Source organism: Symphalangus syndactylus, chromosome 2 (genome assembly GCF_028878055.3).
Source record: "Symphalangus syndactylus isolate Jambi chromosome 2, NHGRI_mSymSyn1-v2.1_pri, whole genome shotgun sequence".
Taxonomy (NCBI): domain Eukaryota; kingdom Metazoa; phylum Chordata; class Mammalia; order Primates; family Hylobatidae; genus Symphalangus; species Symphalangus syndactylus.
Window position 1 is genome coordinate 95,516,611 of NC_072424.2, and position 22,564 is coordinate 95,539,174.

At 36.0% G+C, this 22,564-nt stretch overlaps 1 protein-coding gene across 1 annotated transcript in view; it reads left to right on the forward strand.

The window, feature by feature from the left end:
- The window catches only part of NUS1 (NUS1 dehydrodolichyl diphosphate synthase subunit), a 34,265-nt gene extending 13,697 nt beyond the window's left edge, over positions 1-20,568 (forward strand). Inside the window, exons 2-5 of the mRNA XM_055262460.2 lie at positions 3,999-4,124; positions 4,992-5,141; positions 14,490-14,589; positions 17,785-20,568. Coding sequence (XP_055118435.1) covers positions 3,999-4,124; positions 4,992-5,141; positions 14,490-14,589; positions 17,785-17,875 — 467 coding nt within the window. The 3' untranslated portion in view covers positions 17,876-20,568. The remainder of the gene's footprint in view (positions 1-3,998; positions 4,125-4,991; positions 5,142-14,489; positions 14,590-17,784) is intronic.
- The last annotated feature ends 1,996 nt before the right edge of the window (positions 20,569-22,564 follow it).

Here is a 22,564-nt window from a genome sequence, read left to right on the forward strand (position 1 = left end):
TGGATACTTTGGCATTTTAATTTTTAAAGATACTGCATTGTTATTCGTTATTTTAATTACTGAGTTTTTTTGGCACCCCCTTAAATTTTTGCACCCCAAATTTTACCTCACTTATTTTTGTCTGGGCTTTTTTTGTTTTCAAGTCTTGTGAGTGACTAGAATCAGAAAAGAATGAGCACATGGACAGAAAAAGAGGGCTGAGACAGGAACCCTGAGGAATAATCTTTATTTAGGGTGAAAAGAGGAGGATTCAGTGGAAAGTGAGAATGGGCCATTCAAGGAGCCAGGTTACTTGTTGAATCAGGAAGAGAACATTGAGACAAGTTGGGATAAAGATAGAATTTTGAGAAGGAAGCATGGTGGTCATTAATGGTAGTGCTTCAGAGAAGTTGAGGAGGGAAGAATAAAGATTGAGGAGAGGTAGTGAATATTCTGATGATAAGATTGTCATCCATTGCTTTGAAGAGGGCAAGAGTTCCTGAAAAGATTTACCATTTTAATCTGGAGGCTAAGGTAAATATGAACAAATTGGTGAGAACTGAAGGCTAGGTTTTTAAAAAGAGTATCAAAGGAGGGGATTGGTGTGATGTGAATAGACAAAGCAGGCTTTCCTAGTATTACCCAACACTATTAAAATGAATAAATCTTAGTTTTTATGGGAAAGGGAGTCATTTACCATTTGATTTTTAATAAACTTGTATGTCCTGGCTGGAGTGTTATGGAGATTTTACATTTTTTTTTTTTTTTTGTCTGTTTTAAAGAAAAGAGTCTTTCTCTGTTGCCCAAGTGGAGTGTAGTGGCATGATCATAGCTCACTGCAGCCTTGAACTCCTGGGCTCAAGTGGTTCTCCCACCTAGGCCTCCTGAATAGCTGGGACTAAGAGCATGTGCCACCATGTCCAGCTAATTAAAAAACATTTTTTTTTGTAGAGACAAGGTCTTGCTATGTTGCCCAGGCCAGCCTCTAATTCCTGGCCTCAAGTGTTCCTCCTGCCTTGGCCTCCCAAAGTGCTGGGATTACAGGTGAGAGCCACTGGCACCCAGCCCATTGTTAAATTAAGAAATTTTTGAAATTAATATGACTTCCACAATTTATACATATAATACAGACCAAAGTGTGGTCTAACTTGTATAGATGGTTGGAAATCTTGTAAAATATATAAGCTGACATCATATATTTTATATGCTGTTTCAGAATATATGCTTTTTATATACATGTGAATTTTATGATTGATTTGGGGATATGATTATATCCTACACTTCTGCATTACTCCACAGGTATTACTGTTCTAAAGATTGCCATTCAAATAGCTCCTGATATTAATCACCTTCCTTTAAAAATTTTGCTAATATTTAGTGATAAATTTTTTGCTTAATCTTGTTCTAGATATGGCTGTTTCAAAATGTTCACTTTTATATTTCCACGCTTAGAGTCTTATGATTGTGGGCTTTCGTAATAATTGTGGGCATTCATATGTAGTGCCATCTTAGCCTTCTACTTTTCTCTATATATACCTACTTATATTTGAAATCTTATTAATCGTTATTCTTGTGTATATGGCTGTCCCACGTTAAGGAGGATGACTCTCAAGTGTATATATATCTATGTCGCAGTTTCTGAGCTCCCATATTCTTTCAGCAGACATTTATTTACTGTTTGCTCTGTGCCAGGTACTGTGGTTGGCCCTGGTGAGCAAAACAGATAAGATCCCTACTCGGCCGGGCGCGGTGGCTCACGCTTGTAATCCCAGCACTTTGGGAGGCCGAGGCGGGCGGATCACGAGGTCAGGAGATCGACACCATGGTGAAACCCTGTCTCTACTAAATGTATAAAAAAAAATAAGCCGGGTGCGGTGGCGGGCGCCTGTAGTCCCAGCTACTCGGAGAGGCTGAGGCAGGAGAATGGCGTGAACCCGGGAGGTGGAGCTTGCAGTGAGCCGAGACTGCGCCACTGCACTCCAGCCTGGGCGACAGAGCAAGACTCCGTCTCAAAAAAAAAAAAAAAAAAAAAAAAAAAAAAGATCCCTACTCACATTGGTGCTTATATGACCTCTTTTGAACTCCTTCTGTGTCATTTCTCTTAATCACTTCTATAGTAATCCTCACCTAAATTTTCTATCATCAGCTGTCTAAAACCGAACTTACCCTTTCCTTCAAACCAGTTCTCTTTGTGGAATTTTCAACTTTTAAAAATGTTATCGGCCGGGTGCGGTGGCTCACGCCTGTAATCCTAGCACTTTGGGAGGCCAAGGCGGGCGGATCACGAGGTCTGGAGGTCAAAACCATCCTGGCTAACACGGTGAAACCCCATCTCTCCTAAAAAAATACAAAAAATGAGCCGGGCATGGTGGCGCATGCCTGTAGTCCCAGCCACTCAGGAGGCTGAGGTAGGAGAATCCCATGAACCCAGGAGGCAGAGGTTGCAGTGAGCCGAGATTGCGCCTCTGCACTCCAGTCTGGGCGACAGAGTGAGACTCTGTCTCAAAAAAAAAAAAAAAAAAAAAAGATTATCATTTTCTGCTACCTAGGATAAAAGCCATGGAATTTTCTACATTCACTTCTAAGTCAGTCATATACCATATTCTCTCAATTCTTCCTTTGTGGTAAATCCTTTTTCCCCTCATCACCTCAACAAATTATGTATGGACTAATACAGTGGTCTGCTGCTTGCCCTTCTGTATGCTGTTGCCAGATTAATTCTTCTAAAGATGCACATTTTTACATATTCCCATTATTGCTCAGAAATTGTTGCTTATCCATTTGATAGGCAGAATGAGACAAAAACTAGGAGTATCCTCTTACCAGTTTTTTCACATCCTTTGCATTAGCAGTATTGGTCTGTTTTTTTAACATTCCAAACTCATGCTTTTTCTTAAGCATTTTTTCCCACCTGATATCTTCTCTAGTTTCTTCTGTTTAACCTTCTGAGTTCATCTCAGCTCAAATCTTATAAAGCCTTCCTCACCAAAGGAGACTACTTTTGTAACTACTGTTACACATACACTTCTGGCTTGGCATTTGTATACAGTATATTCAGCAGGTTCTGTGCCATAGAGATATATATATATAAAAGTTGGAAATTCTACAAAGAGAACTGGCTTGAAGGAAAGGATTTAAGCAGCTTTATATGTATATATTTATTATATATATGTGTATATATTAGCCTGTGTTCTCTCTCCCAGTTATTTTGTTAAACTACTTTAAAGTCACATCTGACTGAGAGTGCAGAGTAGGAACATTTGATAAAGATTAAAAAGGCAGTGGCTACTAGAAAGCTGCCTCTGCAAATTGTCAAAGACTTGTTCCTTTTTTTTAGTTAGAGCTCTTACTAGTTTTACATTAAATGTATGTCACATATTTCCTTTGTCTTTCTCATCTTTCTCAATAACATGGCAGTAGTTAACAGTGTTAACTTTTCCCTGCATAGAGGACCAATTATTGTTTTATGTATTTTATTTCTGTGCTTTGTTTTAATTTACTAAATTGTTTTTCTGTTCTCTACTTTTTACGTAATCCTTATTACTTCCTCTTACGATTTAAAAAACTAATCAAATTGAGGCAAGAGTATTTAATACAAGTAGTAAATCTGCAGAAAATGTACATTAGACTGTGAGTGAGGAACATAACAGGCTCTAGACCACTGCTGCAATTTATAATTGCTTGGAGAAGAATCTTAAAGAGTTTAGGCCTCAGTTTCTGAATCCATAAAGATTTTAAGTAAGTGATCTCTTAAAATTCCTAAGTCTAAATTTCTGTCATATTCACATGCCACTACTTAAGTAGTTACCTCTGTTCTTTTTTTTGCTGGAAGCCAGACTCTTGTATTAACAAAGTTTTGTTGTCATGTCTTCCTTTTAGATTCTAGTTTAGGACTAGTCATTACAGCTTTGTTTGACATTTGTTTAGTTCTGGATCTAGTGTTGTTTTCATAGCAAGCATTCACTTGAAGAGGAAAAATTAACCTAGTTGTGTTTTACTTGCCTTTTTCTTTTTTAAAGGTATTTTCAAAAGAAATAATTCCAGATTGATGGATGAAATTTTAAAACAACAGCAAGAACTTCTGGGCCTAGATTGTTCAAAATACTCACCAGAATTTCCAAGTAGTAATGACAAAGATGATCAAGGTAAGCATGAGTGTATAATTGAACATGTAACATATGAAGATGTGTGTTTTGTGTTTCATGGCAATTTCTGTTACTCTGTCATTTATTCATTTACGTTACTCTGTTACTCTTTATTGTATTGTCAAAATCTTTAATCATCAGATTTAGACTTTCCCATCTTAATCTTGGTAAAAAGTGAACATATGGTAAGGATCTTATTTAACCACGCAAATTTTTTAACTGGTTCCACAGAGAATCCATAGAATGGACACATTTGTAGGGATATTGAAATGAATATATAAATAGAGGTACAACTGGTTGTTCTATGGGGTGAGGAAAGAAATTGAATCTTTGCTGGACAAGAAAGAATTTGCATGTCTATAGATAAGAATTTTGCAGTGTTATCTGAGAATCCCATCAGTTGTAAGATAGCTCCTATAGAAGTAGAATTGATAAAGGTGTGTATGCTATAGGCAATGCATATTCCACTCTAACAGTTTTTTCTTAGTCTTTATTTTTTCTTTTATTCTGTGTTACTGCTAACGATATCGCAATTATAGAGGAAATTTTGGATGCGTGAAAATTTGTTAGCTAGCCTATAAAGTTTCTGTTTTCTAGAGGATGTAGTCACAATGTATAGTCATTCTGAACACTTTGAAAAGAAGGCAGTGTATAAATATATACATGGATGTGATTTGGGATATATGGATCCTTTCAGAGGAGAATAGCTAAGTATGTTTTGATATTGAAATTGAAGGGCTTAAACAATTCTTGTTTACTGTAAGAACTGTATGTTTATTTTGGTTTAACCTTGTATTTCTTAAACTGATTTTGAAATATACCCGGAAGAGAGCATTTTTAAAATACATTGTTTGTTTTTTCTTCCAGTTTTAAATTGCCATTTGGCAGTGAAGGTGCTGTCTCCGGAAGATGGAAAAGCAGATATCGTAAGAGCTGCTCAGGACTTTTGCCAGTTAGTAGCCCAGAAGCAAAAGAGACCCACAGATTTGGATGTAGATACGTTAGGCAGTTTACTTAGTAAGTTTTTTTTATATATATACACATATATATGTATATGTATGTGTGTGTGTTTAGTTTTGTCACACAAGGATACAGTATGAAAGAAAATATTTGTTTGTTTCACACCATAAAGCCTGATTCTTTTGTTGTTAATACCTGTTAAATTTCTGAAATTTAAAGACCTATATGAAAATGGTTTCGAGACAATAAGATTTGTAGCCACTCACTTGCATGAGGATTTAATGGTAAAGGAGACGACCTTTGAGGATCTTTTTTGTAGTGGTGAATATTCTTGAAAATAGGACTTCTGCTTGTTAGCCTTCCTCTCCCTCTTCATAGTTTGAACTTTCCCATAACTTTGAACTTAATCTTTTTATGAGGTGATCCCAGGAATATAATCTTACTGTTACCGTGATTCCTTTTTAATTATTCTTTCTATTATGCTATACCAAATATACAACTGTATTTGTCATGTTATACCAAATATAACTTTTTTTCTTGAGCTGTTTAAAAAAGCATTTGGTTTGCATATTCTCTCTAGAGAATTCCCTCTAGGACCTTTTTGCCGTAATGTCATGGTCCTTCTTGCTTACTAACATTAGCCTTGATCCTTTTGAACAAAGACCATCTCTCTAGTAAATTCATGTTCATTAATAGCTTCTATAGGCATACAGTTTTAGACATTCATTCATTTTTTATTACTTAGAATATCCATTTACTTATTAATCATGCATTTTCAGGCTGGATGGGGTGGCTCACACTTGTAATCCCAGCACTTTGGGAGGCAGGTGGATCGCTTGAGCACAGGAGTTTGAGACCAACTTGTGCAACATAGCAAAACCCCATCTCTACAAAACATAAAAAATTAGCCAGGCTTGGTGGCTCACACCTGTGGTCCCAGCTACTCAGGAGGCTGAAGCAGGACTATAGTTTGAGTTCGAGAGGCAGAGGTTGCAGTGAGCCAAGATCGCATCAGTACACTCTAGCCTGGGTGACGGAGTGAGACCCTGTCTCAAAAAAAAAAAGAAAAGAAAAAGAAATGCATTTTCTATCTTATTTACTTAACTCTCCATTCTTTGTTTCTTCCACTTTGACATGTGTCCGTCACAGAGCAAAGTCCATCTCCCACTTGGTTTCGTTAACTTCCTACTTTTGTTGACTACTTGCTTTTTACCCTACCCTGTCATTGCCTAATTATGTTCAGGCTCAGTGAGTAGTAGACCATTATGGGGCCTCTCTGCTCAGATGTTACTGGGATGTTGACTGTTTCCTGCACCCTCTGAGGCCCTAATAAGAGAATAATTTCATAAGGACATTCTAAAAGTTGGTGGAGATCCAAAGATGACCTTCAGGTAGTCCATGGGAAAGCGCTAATGTTTATTAAGCCCAGGTATTGCCTTCAGGCATTGTAGGCTTAGGATAAATGAAAATATACACAATTCTTAACTCATGAATTTGACAGAAGCAAGCATTCTGGATATCATCACCCCCAAAGTTCCTTTGTGACTGCATTTAGTCACCACTCCTGCCCCCTAAACCAGCAACCACTGGTCTGGTTTCTGACTGTACTTTTGCTTTTTCTATAAATTTTATATAAAAGGAGTCATACAATATATAGTCTTTTATGTCTTGCTTTGTTTACTTACCGTAATATTTTTGAGGTTCATCTAGGTAAAATGCATTAGTTACTCATTATTTTTTATTGGTGAGTAGTATTTTCTAGATATACCACATTTTGCTTATGCATTCATCGGTTAATGCACATTTGGTTTGTTTCCAGTTTTTGAATAATGCTGTATGTCCATTTGTGTACAAGTTTTTGTGTGGATGTTTATGTGTTTTCAAGAATTCAGAAAGTCAGAATTCTATCAGATAAATTTAACAAAGAGGGTGAACTAATCAAAAAGAATCAAGCAGAAATTCTGGAGTTGAAAATGCAGTTGACATACTGAAAATGCATCAGAGTCTCTTAATAGCAGAATTGATCAAGCAGAAGAAAGTTACAGCCTTGAAGATAAGCTATTTACAAATACAGAGAGGAGACAAAAGAATGAAACACACCTACAACATCTAGGAAAAAGCCTCTTGAGGGCAAATCTGAGTTATTGGCCTTAAAGAGGAGATACAGAGAGAGAACGAGATGGGTTACATTTATTCAAACCTAGAGAACTTCCCAAACCTAGAGAAAAATATCAGCATTCAACTACAGGAAGATTATAGAACACCAAGCAGATTTAACCGAAAGATGACTACTTCAAGGCATTTAATAATCAAACTACCAAAGGTCAAGGATTAAAAAAAAAAAAAAAAAGGATCCTAAAAGCAACAAGAGAAAAGAAACAACATACGATAGAGGTTCAATATATCTGGCAGCAGACTTTTCAGTAGAAACCTTACAGGCTGGGAGAGAGTGGCATAACATATTTTTAAAAGTGCTGAAGGAAAGAAACTTTTACCCTAGAATAATAGTATATCCAGTGAAAATATCCTTCAAACACAAAGAAGAAACAGACTTTCCCAGACAAACAAAAGCTAAGAGATTTTATCATTACCACACTTGCCCTGCAAGAAATGCTAAGGGGAATTGTTTAATTGAAAGGAAAAGATGTTAATGAGCAATAAATCGTCTGAAGGTACAACTCTCACTGGTAATAGTAAGTACACAGAATATTACAGAACTGTAACTGTGGTGTGTAAAACTGTCAAGTAAAAAGACTAAAAGATGACCCAGTCAATAATAATAACTAAAACAACTTTTCAAGACATAGTACAATAAGATACAAATAAAAACAACAGAAAGTTTTAAAATGGGGAGATGAATGTTAAGGTGTACAGTTTTTATTAGTTTTCATTTTGTTTATTTGTTTATACAAGCAGTGTGATAATCAGCTTAAAATAATGGGTTATAAGATAGTATTTGCAAGCCTCATGGTAACCTCCAATCAAAAAACTTATAAGAGATACACAAAAAATAAAAAGCAAGAAATTAAGTCATACCACCAGAGAAAATCACCTTTCCTAAAAGGAGGACAGGAAGGAAGTAAAGAAGGAAGAGAAGACCACAAAACAACCAGAAAACAAACAACAAAATGGCAGGAGTAAGTCCTAATCAATAATAACATTGAATGTAAGCAGACTAAACTCTTCAAAAGACATACAGTGGGCGGATGGATAAAAAACAAGACTCAATGATCTGTTGCCTACAAGAAACACACTTCACCTATAAAGACACACAGACTGAAAATAAAGGGATAGAAAAAGCTATTTTATGCCAATGGAAACCCAAAAAGAGCAGGAGTTACTATGCTTATATCAGACAAAAGATATTTCCAGACAAAAACTCTAAGAAGAGACCAAGAAGTTCACTATCTAGTGATAAAGGGGTCATTTTAGCAAGAGGATATAACAATTGTAAATACATATGCACCCAACATTGGAGAACCCAGATATATAAAGCTAATATTAAAAGAGCTAAAGAGAGAGAGAGACCCGAATACAATAATAGCTGGAGACTTCAACACCCCACTTTCAACACTGGACAGATAGAGACAGAAAATCAACAAGAAACATTGAACTTAATCTTCACTGTAGATCAAATGGATCTAATAGATATTTACAGAACATTTTATCCAATAGCTGCAGAATATACATTCTCCTTGTCAGCGCATGAAACATTCGCAAGGAGAGACCATATGTTAGGCCACAAAACAAGTCTAAAACATTCACAAAAATTGAAATAATATCAAGCATCTTCTCTGACCACAATGGAATAAAACTAGAAATCAATAAGAGGAATTTTGGAAACTATACAAACACCTGGAAACTAATCAATATGCTCCTGGATTACCAGTGGGTCAATGAAAAAAGAAGGAAATTGAAAAATTTATTGAAACAAATAACAAAAATACAACATACCAAAACCTATGGGATGCAGCAAAGCAGTACTAACAGGGAAGTTTAAAGATCAGAGCAGAAATGAATGAATTTGAAATGAAAAAGTGTATACAAAAGATCAAAAATTTGGTGGTGTTTTAGAAAAGATAAAATTGAGAATTCTTTAGTTAGACCAAGGAAAAAAACCAGAAGACCCAAATAAATAAAATCAGAGATGGAAAGGAGATATTGCAACTGATGTTACAGAAATTCAAAGGATCATTAGTGGCTGCTATGAGTAACTATATGCCAATCAATTGGAAAATCTAGAAGAAATAGATAAATTCCTAGACCTACAACCCACCAAGATTGAAACATGAAGAAATCCAAATCTCAGAGACCAATAATAAGTGATGAGGTTGAAGCTGAAGTAATAAAAAGTCTTAGAGCAGTGGAAACCTCAGGACTTGATGGCTTCATTGCTGGATTCTACCAAACATTTAAAGAAGAACTAATACCAATTCTACTCAAACTATTCTGCACAATAGAAAGGAGGGAATGCTTACAGATTCATTCTGTGAATCTAGTATTACCATGTTACCCAAACCAGACAAAGACACATCAAAAAAGAAAACTACAAGCCAGTATCACTGATAAATGTTCATGAAGAAATCCTCCACAAAATAATGGCAAACCAAATTCAACAATATATTAAAAAGATCATGACCAAGTGGGATTTATCCCAGGGATGCGAGGATGGTCGAACATACACAAATCAATGAGTATGATATATTGACAGTATAAAAGATAAAAATCATGATCATTTCAATTGATAAGAAGCATTTGATAAAATTAAACACTTGCATGATAAAAACACTAAAAAATCTGGGTATAGGAACATACTGCAACATAATAAAAGCCATATATGATGGACCCATAGCCACTATCTTTCTGAATGGGGAAAAACTGAAAGCCTTTCCTCCAATATCTGGAACACAAGGATGCCCACTTTCACCACTGTTATTTAGCATAGCACTGGCGGTCCTAGCTACAGCAATCAGACCAGAAAAAGAAGGAAAAGGCATCCAGATTGGAAAGGAAGAAGTCCTTCTTTGCAGATGGTCTGATCTCAAATTTGGAAAAACCTAAAGATTCCACCAGACAACTATTAGAACAGATAAACACATTCAGTAAAGTTGCAGGATACAAAACCAATGTACAAAAATCAGGAGCATTTCTATATGTCAATAGTGAACAATCTGAAAAAGAAACCAAGAACAATCACATTTATAATAGGTACAAATAAAATTAAATATCTAGGAATTAACGAAAGAAGTGAAAGATCTCTACAATGAATACTGTGAAACATTGATGAGAGAAATTAAGGAGGACAGCCAAAAAATGTAAGCTTATTTCCTGTTCATGGATTGGAAGAAGAATCAATATTGTTAAAATGTCCATACTCCCCAAAGCAATCTGCAGTCAGTGCAACTTCTATCACAATATCAATGACATTCTTCACAGAACTAGAAAAAACAATCCGAAAATTTATATGGAATCACAAAAAGACCCAGAATAGCCAAAGCTATTCTAAGCAAAAAGAACAAAACTGGAGGAATCACGTTACCTGACTTCCAGTTATACTACAGAGCTATACTCATAGTTACCAAAACAGCATGGTACTGGCATAGAAACAGACACAGACTAATGGCAGAGAATAGACAATCTAGAGACAAATGCATACATCTCCAGTGAACTCATTTTTTGACAAAGGTGCCCAGAACATACAATGGGAAAAACCAGTATCTTCAGTAAATGGTACAGGGAAAACTGGATATCCATATGCAAAAGAATGAAACTAGAACCCTATCTCTTGCCATATACAAAAATCAAATCAAAATGCATTAAAGACTTAAATCTAAGATCTCAAACTAAGCAACTACTACAAGAAAACATTGGGGAAGCTCTCTAGGACATTGGACTGGGCCAAACCCTACAAGCACAGGCAACCAAAGCAAAAATGAACAAATGAGATCACATCAAGTTAAAAAGCTCCTGCACAGCAACGGAAACAGTCAGCAAAGTGAAAAGACAACACAGAGCATGGGAGAAAATATTTGCAAACTACTCATCTGACAAGGGATTAATAACTAGAATACATAAGGAGCTTAAGCAAATCTATAGGAAAAAGATCTAATCTGATTTTTTAAATGGGCAAAAGATCTGAATAGATATTTCTCAAAAGAATACATACAGATAGCAAATAGGTATATGCGAAGATGCTCAATATCACTGATCATTGGAGAAATGCAAATTAGACCTACAATAACATATTATCGTAAAAATGGCTTTTTTCTAAACAGGTAATAACAAATGCTAACGAGGATGTGGAGAAAGGGAATCCTTGTACACTGTTGGTGGGAATGTAATTGGTACAACCAGTGTGGAGAACAGTTTGGAGGTTTCTCAAAAAACTAAACATTGAGCTACCACATGATCCAGTAATCCCACTGCTAGGTATATACCAAAAAGAAAAGAATCTGAACTCCTATGTTTATTGCAGCAGTGTTCACAATAGCCAAGATTTGGAAGCAACTGAAGTGTCCATCAGCAGATGAATCGATAAAATGTACATATGGACCACAGAGTAGTATTCAGCCATAAAAAGAGCAAGATCCTGTCATTTGCAGCAACATGGATGAAACTGGAGGTTATTATGTTAAATGAAATAAGCCTGTCACAGAAAGACAACCATCACATGTTCTCACCTGTGGGAGCTAAAAATTAAAACATTTGAACTCATGGAGATAGAGAGTAGAAGATGGTTGCTAGAGGCTGGGAAAGGTAATGGGGGAGTGAGCCGGCGGGGAAGTGAGGCTGGCTACTGTGTACAAAAAAAAATTGAATAAGATTTTTTTTTTTTCAAAGTTGTTGTGTCTATTCAGGGTCCTTTGCATTTTTCTACAAATTTTGGGATTGGCTTTTTAATTTAAAAAAACTCTGCTGGGGTTTTGATATGGATTGAGTTGAATCTATAGCTCAATTTGGGGAAAGTTGCCATCTTCACAATATTGAGTCTTCCAGTTCATGAACATGGCATATTTCTCCATTTATTTGGGTTCTAATTTTCTTTTTTTTTTTTTTTTTGAGATGGAGTCTTGCTCTGTCACCCAGGCTGGAGTGCAGTGGCGTGATCTCGGCTCACTGCAGACTCCGCCTCCTGGGTTTACGCCATTCTCCTGCCTCAGCCTCCCGAGTAGCTGGGACTACAGGCGCCCACCACCACGCCTGGCTAATTTTTTGCATTTTTAGTAGAGATGAGGTTTCACTGTGTTAGCCAGGATGGTATTGATCTCCTGACCTCGTGATCCACCTGCCTCGGCCTCCCAAAGTGCTGGGATTACAGGCATGAGCCACCACACCTGGCTGGGTTCTAATTTTCTTAAATAATATTTTGCAATTTCAGGTATAGAATTTCTACTTTTGTCAAATTTACTCCTAGGTATTCTTTTTGATGCTGTTGTTAATGGAATTATGTTCTTAATTTTCAGGTTGTTTGTTAATACTTAGAAATATACTTGTTTTTTAATACTGATTTTATATCTTGCAACCTTGCTAAGATACAAGTTCACCTAATGTGGTAGCTCTTTTTATAGAGACTTAGGATTTTCTAAATACAGGATCATGTTGTCTATAAATAAAGATTACTCCTGCTGTCTCTGCTCAGGTTATTTTTTTATTTTATATTTTCGTCTGGCATATGTCTACATAACTTAGTGGTTAGCCAGTGATTTCCACAATGGTTATGCTTAGATACCTTAAATTTGTAAGGCTTCCATGATCTCTGGTATTGGAAACTGAATTTAAAGTTGCCACCAGTTCTCAAGTTTCCTTGGCTTTTGATTTTCACTGGACTTTCTTTCTGCCCTGTCCCCTACCCTGCTTCCCCTCCTGGTATGTATGTTATTTCCCAGTCGGCCATGGATATGTGAGAGTTTATCTGGGCCCTTATTTCCTGGATCTGACTGTTAAATTTCTTGCCATTGTATTAACTGGGGCTAAAACCTCAGGCAAGTAAAGCTGTGAGTTTTCCTATTTGTTCTCTTTTGAATTTCCCACCTTTAACTGTCAAACCATGGATTTTCATTGTTCCTTTTCCTTCTTGCCTACACCCTCCAGTTCCAAATTGAGTCCATATCTTTTGGCAGCAAGTAGCAAATCATCTAATTTTTGCCGTCAGAGCTATACTGGTAAAATGTAAGTTCTCTCCAGTTGATTGGGGTGGGCATTGGGAGCAGTCCCAGGCAAGAAGGCCATAGACCTTTGCCATTCTTACTGAAAGCTCTAGCTTTTTTTTGTTGTTTTCTTTAAGAATAATTGTCCGCCTTTGGTCAGTATCTAGTGTTCTTGAATGGTTGGTTTTGTCCAATTTAACACGTTTTTTATAGAGAAGATTTGCCACCCTCTTTACATCACTATTGGTTTAGAGTTCCTTCTTGTCATTTTTTATGGAAGATAATTTATTGCTTCTTAGATGATACAGGAATGTGTGTTCCTCTGCTTGGCCCATTCACTCTACCAGTATGGACTTTTAGAAGGACTTTGTTAGGGAAATAATTTTTTCAATATTACTGCTGGACAGGACTGCCTAATCCAGTCTCCTTATTTGACAAATGAAGGAATTTAGCACTGGAGAGATTGTATAACAGAGAAGTTAGTGGCAAAACTGAGGATATTAACAACTATTGGAACCTTAGTCTCTTGGATTATAGTATCTTTTTTCTATTCTCTTCAAATTTTATTTTTAAGCTATTGAAATACCCTTAACCTTTTTTTCCCCAAGTCAGGTCTCATATGGAAACCAGTTAATGAAAGTGATAAAAATTGACCTTGCCCTTGTTGAAGCAGATGCTTGGTCTCCTTTTCCTCTCTGAGGCTGCTCTGGCTCTGGGGAGACTGAAGACATTTGTAGTGTATGGCTAGGAGTTGGTCTTTTTGGGTTCATAGCTGTAAAATGAGGTGCATGAGGGAAGGAAGGAGAATAGATACTTTTTAAATTTCCTTTTCATCTCTGAAGTTATTCGATTCTGTGGCCAGAATCAAGCAGTCATGGCTTTAGAACTGTAGTACCTTTCCCAGGATTCCAAGAGAACACCTACATTGAGTCTTAAAAGATATATGTGATTTTGGGGGCACCTATTGGGTATAGTGTGGGAGGTGGGTTACCCTTTCTTATCAGGTAATCAATCCAGTTAAACCGACTTTTGAGAAAACTTCCACATTTGGAATGAGCATAGGTATTAAAGTATGTATTACAGAGTTGGGGGTGGGGCATGGAGACATACAGATAAAACTTCTGAAGAAAACAGGTAGTTTAAGAAACCAATTTGATTAATACATTTTGCCCTTGATCTGTGTGTTTCTGTGTGTGTGTGTGTGTGTGTGTGCACATGCAGTGCATGTTAAGTTCATGTGTATTTATTTATTTCCAAGGTTCAAATGGTTGTCCTGATCCTGATTTAGTATTGAAGTTCGGTCCTGTGGACAGCACATTAGGCTTTCTTCCCTGGCACATCAGATTGACTGAGATTGTGTAAGTAATTAAAAGCGTACTGACTTTGTTTAGATTCAGCAAGTGTTTCTTGAGCTCAGCACCGTACTAGATCTGGTGGGGATTTCCAAAGAATTATAATACTGGATCCTTTACCTCAGTTATTTCACAGTACCACTGGTAAAATAAAGTCATACATAAATGAGTTAGACACAAGAAAGTGTATAGTTGTGCAGATGTTTGGTGTTGCCACTAATTACCTTAGGAGATCAGGAGTGAGAGATAACTGTAAAGGGTGTGGCTTGATCTGCAGATATATAAAATGGGTACAGTTTTCTTATTTAGAGAAAAGGCGAAAAGGGGGGAAAAAGAAAACCTGGGGTGTGTTTTAAAGAAATAAGGAACTAGCCACACCAGAGCAGACAGTGTTAGGCAGTAGTATGAGATGAAATCAAATAGTTCAGAGGTGTCAAGGCTCAGAAATCTTTAAATGCCAGCATAGGAATGTGTATAGTGGTAGGCAGGCAATAGGAAACGTGTTGAGCCTGTATATTATGTGGGAATAGTGATTTTGGAAGATTTGTTTAGCAGCTTATGCACTAGAGTGGATTGGATTTGGGAAGGGATGAGATTAAAAAGACAAGTGAAGAGGCCATAACTATAATTTAAGGGAGAATACATTGAAGAGAATGAAATTGCTTATTTAGAACAGTTTAAGCAAACTTTTTCTGTAAAGGGCCAGATAGTAAATATTTTAGGCTTTTCAGGCTGTATAGTCACTTGCAACTGCTCCTGTCTATTGCAGTGCTATAGCTAAACAACCATGGATGATATGTAAACAAGCGTGACCGTGTTCTGATAAAACTTTGTTTACAAAAACAAGTATCAGGCTCCTGGGCTGTATTTGCTGACCCCTAATTTAGAATAAAGGAGAGACATAGTAGCCTTAAAATATATTTAAATGCTGGGTCTTGGAGAATACTACAAATTCTCTCTCATGACAAGTATTTACCAAGTATAATTGCAGGCATAGCACTTTACTAATTGTGATAAAATTAGAGAAGAGATGAAATGACTCCTAAATTTTTAAGCTTAAGTGACTATGATGTTATTGAGAGGAAACCAGAAAGTGAAGGGAATATTCATTTTTGAAGGGAAGATGCAGATTATTTTGAGGCCATAGTCTATTTGGATGGATACACTTAGTGTAGAACAGATAAAGATGTAGAATTGATGCTTGAGTGAGAAGTCAAGGCTAAAGATGTATGTTTGGGGATCATCATAACCTAGGAAGTAGTTGAACCTATGAGAATATAGAGTGTCTCTCCAGGGTGTATGAAGGGGTCTTTTAAGCTTGCGGGCAGGAGGGACAAAGTATGAAAAAGAGAAGAGAACGTGTAGCATGTTAGAGTTGGAAAGGACTCTAAATCATCTGGTCCCACCTTCTCATTTTATAGATAAGGAAAATAGGGAAGAGAGACATTGTTCAAGCTTGTCACAAAGTGAATTAGAACCCAGATCTCCAGACTCAGAGTTTCTTTATGGTGGGACTATGTTTCTCTTACCTGGTTTTCTCCAAGGGTTTTCAAGTCATTTCAGGTGGTCTCCAAGTATGGCAGCAGTGACGCCGTGTACAGTTGGGAGTGGTTTGGAGGGAAGAACAGAAGGATTTTGGTTTGAATCTTGACTGTGCAGCTCAATAACGTGACTTTGGAAAGTCATTTAAACTTCTCTATATTTGTACAAAGGGCATGTTAATGTGGAGCTGAGAATTTAAATCTGATAATGGACAAGATACGAAGCACATAACAGGCTCTTCCTTTGACCTATGTACATGTCTATGATAGCTATATCACATTATACTGAGGTTTGCTTTGTATTTGTGTACTCTCTACGAGACTGAGCACTATGATGGCAGGGAAAATGTGTTAATCATAATACAGAGAAGGGAAGGGTGGAGTTCTGACAGAACAGACTGAGAAATAGCAACAGAGCTTCTGAGGCATCGAGGGGTAGTGGCACTATATTTATTGAAGAGTCGTAGGAGATGAGGTTGATTGAAGGGGTAAGATGAGGAAGACTTAGGAAAGTTGAGAGTTTGAGGACATTTGAAGCAAGCTTTAGCAAGAAGAATGCATTAAATTTGTTCTTTGAGCATATTATTTCAGAGGCGTGAATAAGACTTAAGATTGATAGAGATTATTAAGAGATGATGAGGAATTAGAAGTGGGTGACTTATTTCAGAACTTCTGGCAGTCTGAGGAAGAATAAAGAAAAGTATAGCTAAAGACGGGCAGGAGTCCTTTCAAGGTAGGTTTGTTCACTCTTTTTTTGTGGTGCCTGTGACTATAGGACTCTGACTGTGACTCTTCTATTCTGACCAGGTGTTTGACCATGATACTATTTGGAATTCCTAGATTATATTTGGAATTCCCACATTATAAAGCTACATAAATTATAGATGTTTTTCATGTTACTTACTGAAAATTAATAGTTAACTTCTAATACATAAAAGGGAACCCTCTGATTATGTATTCAGTCTATCTTTAAAGTGCTTATTTTCACACTGTAATTGCCCTTGAGTAATTGGAAATGGTGGAGATAAGTGTTGATTTCTAGGTTGCTCACAACATGGCTACAATATTTCGTCATGTTTGGATGCTGTGTGGCTCTGCCCAACCTTAAGCATGGCTTTCCTAAACTAAGTAATATTGGCTTTACTCTGACCAGGAGAAATTCTTTAATGGGTTTAAATGAGATCCTTTATACATAGATCTCTAGCTTTGCATTAATCTGAGCTTACGCTTTAACAAGTTATGAATCTCTCATTACTAGTTGCTTTTCTTGTGGAAAAAGAGGCATATTAATTTTTTACTTGAACTCTTTCACAATGAGCTGAACAATTTTAGTAGAAATTGTTTGGCATATTCTGCTTATAATTTACCCTCAGAGCAGAGGGAATACCCATCTTCAGTGAACACTCGTCAATAAACAGTGAGTGCCATACCCCTCGGTGCCTCAGAGGCTCTCTGCTATTTCCCAGTCCGTTCTGTCAGGGCCCCACCCTTTCAGTCTACATATTATGATTAAGACATTTTCCGTGCCTGTCACGGTGCTGTCTGGTGGAGGGTAATTTGGTGTATTCTATTCTTAACCTCTTTTTGGTCCTTATCTTCTGGTTCTCCCTACATTACAGTGTATATCTAATTGCTTTTTTCCCCCATGTTTTCTTTTCAGCTCTTTGCCTTCCCACCTAAACATCAGTTATGAGGACTTTTTCTCTGCCCTTCGTCAATATGCAGCCTGTGAACAGCGTCTGGGAAAGTAGTGGTCATTGGTTGCATAATTTGATTTGAGGCTTGTGGAGGAAAGGACCCAAGTGACTCTGATGTTTACAAAGCACCTATGAAACCCTGTACACACCTAGTTCATAATCCTCATAATTTATCAACAAACACAAAAAAGTGTCTTACTTGAGAGTGAGTGTGTGTGTGCGTGTGCACGTGCACACATGTGCACGTTTGTATGTATGGAAATAAACTTATAAATGGGGACGTATTGGAGAAGGAAATACATAGACCTACAACTTTGAGCAAATAGCAGCGATGTTTTAGGAACTGAAATGTCACACTTAAAGTCTTCAGCCCAGCTACTTCCCTATTTTTGTGGGGAGAAGAGGGCCTGATTAGAACTGTTCTGGTTGTGTTTGGCGGGAGGGGAATAATTTTTGTTCAGTCCTTCTTAGTGACCAAACTTTAATTTTTAAGAATAATATATTGACTTACTGAACTGAAGCATTCTGAGTTGAAAGGAGCTCTAGAGGAGTGGAGTTCTGTGTTGCTCACATGTTAAAATCTTGCTCACCTTCAGAGCAGAGGGAATACCCATCTTCAGATATCCGTCCATTTTCATCTCTTAATTGTAGTCAAAAGTATGACTTGAGAGTGTTGCTCTGGTGTCTGTATTCTGGGTTCTGAAGATTATTTGAAAAATAACTCACTACATTGAAATGCAGACTTTTAAAAATTTAAATATTGGATTAGGCAGTCAAAAAAACCAAGCAAGCATAAAAGGTCAATAAGTTGTAATCGTGATAGTGAAGGTGGAAAACTTACTATAAATGGAAAGAAAGTTTTGATTTCCTTTTTTGTTTGAAGGGCAGTATGCCATATTATACCCAAAGTTCATTGAAAAAATATTTCCATCAACTATTTTTATTTAAAATAAACATTTGAGGGAAGTTACCAAGGCAGCTTTTTTCCTCAAAAGTAACCTGTTCCTCTTTGGAATAGCACATTTTAGGGGCATGGTTAATACCTGAGATTTTTACTCAGTAAATCCTGACGGTTACTGTGTGTAAAATATCTTTAGGATTGAAGGCCTCTGTGGGGAATAAAATATTACCAAAGTCTATAAAAATAAATTTTACATGTTCTCTTTTATGACAGAGCAGCACTGGTTCTGTTATTTTTAAAATGAATAATTGATTTCTTGATAGGTGTTTAATATTTCTTCCCTTACTGCTGATTCTTAGATAGAAACCATTCTTTATATTTGATAAACTGTTTTCAGAAAACCTTATCAACAAGTATACAATACTTATCTAAAACTATACATTTAGAATGGTGCAGTTTAATACTCGATCTCAGAAGTTTGAAAAACAGCAAAGAAGACTGGATTTGGAAAGCATGGTCTACAATTGCTTGTCAAATTCTGAAGCTATGAAGAATAAATGTTTCAACTTTGGATTATGAAACCCCATTTATGATTTTTTAAATACACTTGAAATAAAAATGATTAAACTAAATTTTGGTCCAGTGACATTACTTTGCACTGCATAATCCATTATACGTTGTACGACTTTTTTTTTGTTTTAATTTATTACTGAGAGTTTTGTGTGAAGCTACAGCATATCTAATCAGAGAATTTCTGATTCCTTATACTGTGATTATGTTATATTGAGGCATTTGTAGTGCAGCTTAAGACTGAATTTATGCCTTTTGTAAACATGATAGGTATAAATGTCTTATAAACGTTCTGGAGTATGTATAGCTTTAATGAATGAAATTTAATGGACCTGATTAAAATGAAGGGATTTAATCTTTGTTAAGTTAGTCAAATTACCTACTGGAATATAGCCCAAGCCAGTAAACGTTTAATATTTGCATTTTCATGCTTTTATTTTCTCCTTCCATTCATAACTATATACTTGAAAGTACATCTGTAGCCTATGATTTGAGTCTCCTGAAGTTCTAGGAAGAGGCAAACTACAAACTACTAGGATTATGATTTCAGATGTAGTCATTCCAGAACCTTCTCTTTATGAGTTCACCTGCTAGTACAATCTCCACAACTTGAATGGCATTGGTTGTTCCTGCCAAAAGCATCACAAGTTGTACATCATCAAGGCTCCCTTTGCACTCCCAAGAAGAACTGGTAATTTTAAACAAAAGTATGTCTTTATTTGTATTGGAAAATATTGTCTTTAAATTGTTTCTTGTTGACACTCCCCACAATGGAAAAATTACCGAATTAAACCTGTTTTATGGATGGCAGCTTGGAGCATAGCAAGAAGTTGGAGGATTTGAATTCCATTCCTAGTTCTCATTGTGTTTTGTTTCTTAAAACTATAATAATCGGTCACTGTTATAAAGTTTAAAAGGTGGTTTTAATGTGAATAGCAAATTCTGGTATATCGTGACTAACGCTTAAGAATGCCTGTCTTTGAGAGGAAGGTGTTATAATATTAATGAACAGTGCCAAATACACTGTGCATATCTGCAATTTAATCTTTGAATGTATGTTACTGGATTAGCTCCCTTCTCCTGTGTGATGGTACCATGCATAGAGTCAATCAAATCCTTGTGATGTTTTGTATGGACTTTGACAACATGTAAATAATGTGTAAAGCCAGTTTTTATGATTAAGGAATCAAATTTATTGAATTTTATTATTGAAAGTTGAAACTTAACATGTATGAACAAAAACCAATAAAAGAATATACTCTTTTCATTGACTATAGTATTATGTGAATGCTACATTTATTCTGAACACTTAGGGGCTGCAAAAATGTAATAAGAAATGCATATGACTAGATAGCAATACTGTTTTTTTTAGGTGGTATGCTCTTGATTGAAATATATTCTCACTTTTACCAGGTTAAACATTTGAAATCTTACAATGTTACTTGCTTTTTGATAGATAATAGTGAAATAAATTCAGCTTTGCCATTGCTAGAGTTGTCAAAATTCCACAGTAATTAAAATTTGAATTTTCACCAAATATGAAATTTCCAAATTAAAAACGTATATGTGTACTCTTTTAAAAAGGAATTTGATAGTTCTTGTCAAATGAGAAAATTTAAAGGTAAGAGTTACGGTTTGTCTTATGCTGCATAGACTATTCACCTCCTAACTTGAAGGTCTAATCATAAGACAATTTTTTTTTGCGCATAATTTTCATCTAAAATTAAGTTTACCAAAGGTAAATAACTGCTTACTAGGAACTTCCTTTAGCAAAAATTACTATAAAGTTCGGGACAGTTCGAAATAAAACCCAGGAAACAAGATTAATGTGAGCAGTTCTCCAAGATCCTAACTGGTAGGACATAAACTATGATACAATGGATAGGAAAAGGTAGTGCAAAAAGAATTTCTTAAGATTTAAAAAATACACTTTTCATTATAGGAAAAAGAAGATTCAGAGAAACAAAGGAATGTAACATTATTGATTACATTTTTGGTGATCACCGAGAATTTTTTGTACTTATATTTTAAAAAATGTATTCTACTGTAACAAGTTAATAAAGAGATTTTTTTTAAAAACTATAAACTAGAAATTGAGAGTCTTGCATTCTCTTTTGTATTTGATTATTGTGTCTGGATTAAATTACAATAGAACATGAAAATAAAATGTTTTAAAAAATAGTCCACATTCAGTTATTCTTAATATTTAATGTTGGCCCAAATTCTTCAAATAATTTTATGCTCATCTCTTCTCTCCCTCATCTAGTGATTCAAGGACTGTTAAGTTAATTTTAGCATGACGTATCCAGATGATTGCAACAAATAAAATTAAATGTACTCTGAGGTCAAACTATTAGCAATATCTGCTATTGACTGTTTATAGTCCCCTTCATTAGTATTAGTAATTTAAGTTGCTGTTACGAGGACAAGAAAAATGGCTTGGAAAAGGCAATCCTGGAAAAAAATGAAAAATTCAGAATATGGATAAATGCTAACGGCATAGTTCTATCCTTGAATAGAGTAATGTTTCCATTCCAATAAAGATTTGTTTCAATTGCTATATCTTATGGATTTGGTTCTATGAGTGCTTTATTTTAATAAATGTGTATTTTTCAGTGTTAATTATCAGTAACAGCTATACTTAATAACTGCCTTAAATTTCTTACTTCTTTTTTTTAGAGATGAGATCTCACTATATTGCCCAGGCTAGGCTTCAATTTGGTCTCAAGTGATCGTCCCACTTCAGCTTCATGAGTAGCTGGGCTGACAGGTTGTCTGCCACCACGCCAGGCAAATTTTTTATTTTATGTGAAATAGAAGTAGATATAGGTAATGATAATAGTAACCAACTGTTGTCACCATGTATTTTAATTAGATTTCAGACAATTAGAAAATGGGACATCCAGAAAAATGTGGAAGCTACTTACCTGGGGATGTTTGACATGGCATTCATTTTTCTAGTGCAGTGGTTCTCACCTGGAGTGATTTTGCCCCCCGGTGGACATTTGACAACTGGAGACATTTTTGTCACAACTCAGGAGGTATACTAGTGTTATCAAGTGGGACAAGGCCAAGGATGCTGCTAAACATGCTGCAATACACAGGACAGCCATTGCAACAAAGAATTAGCCTCAAATGTCAGTAGTGCTAAGTCTCAGAATCTTTGGTCTAGTGTGATTTCTATAATTTTGTCACTTAATTTGTGGGAAGGTGGGGTGGTACTGGATGTTGCCTAAAATTTATCCTATAGGTTAATTTTTTAAAACATCAGA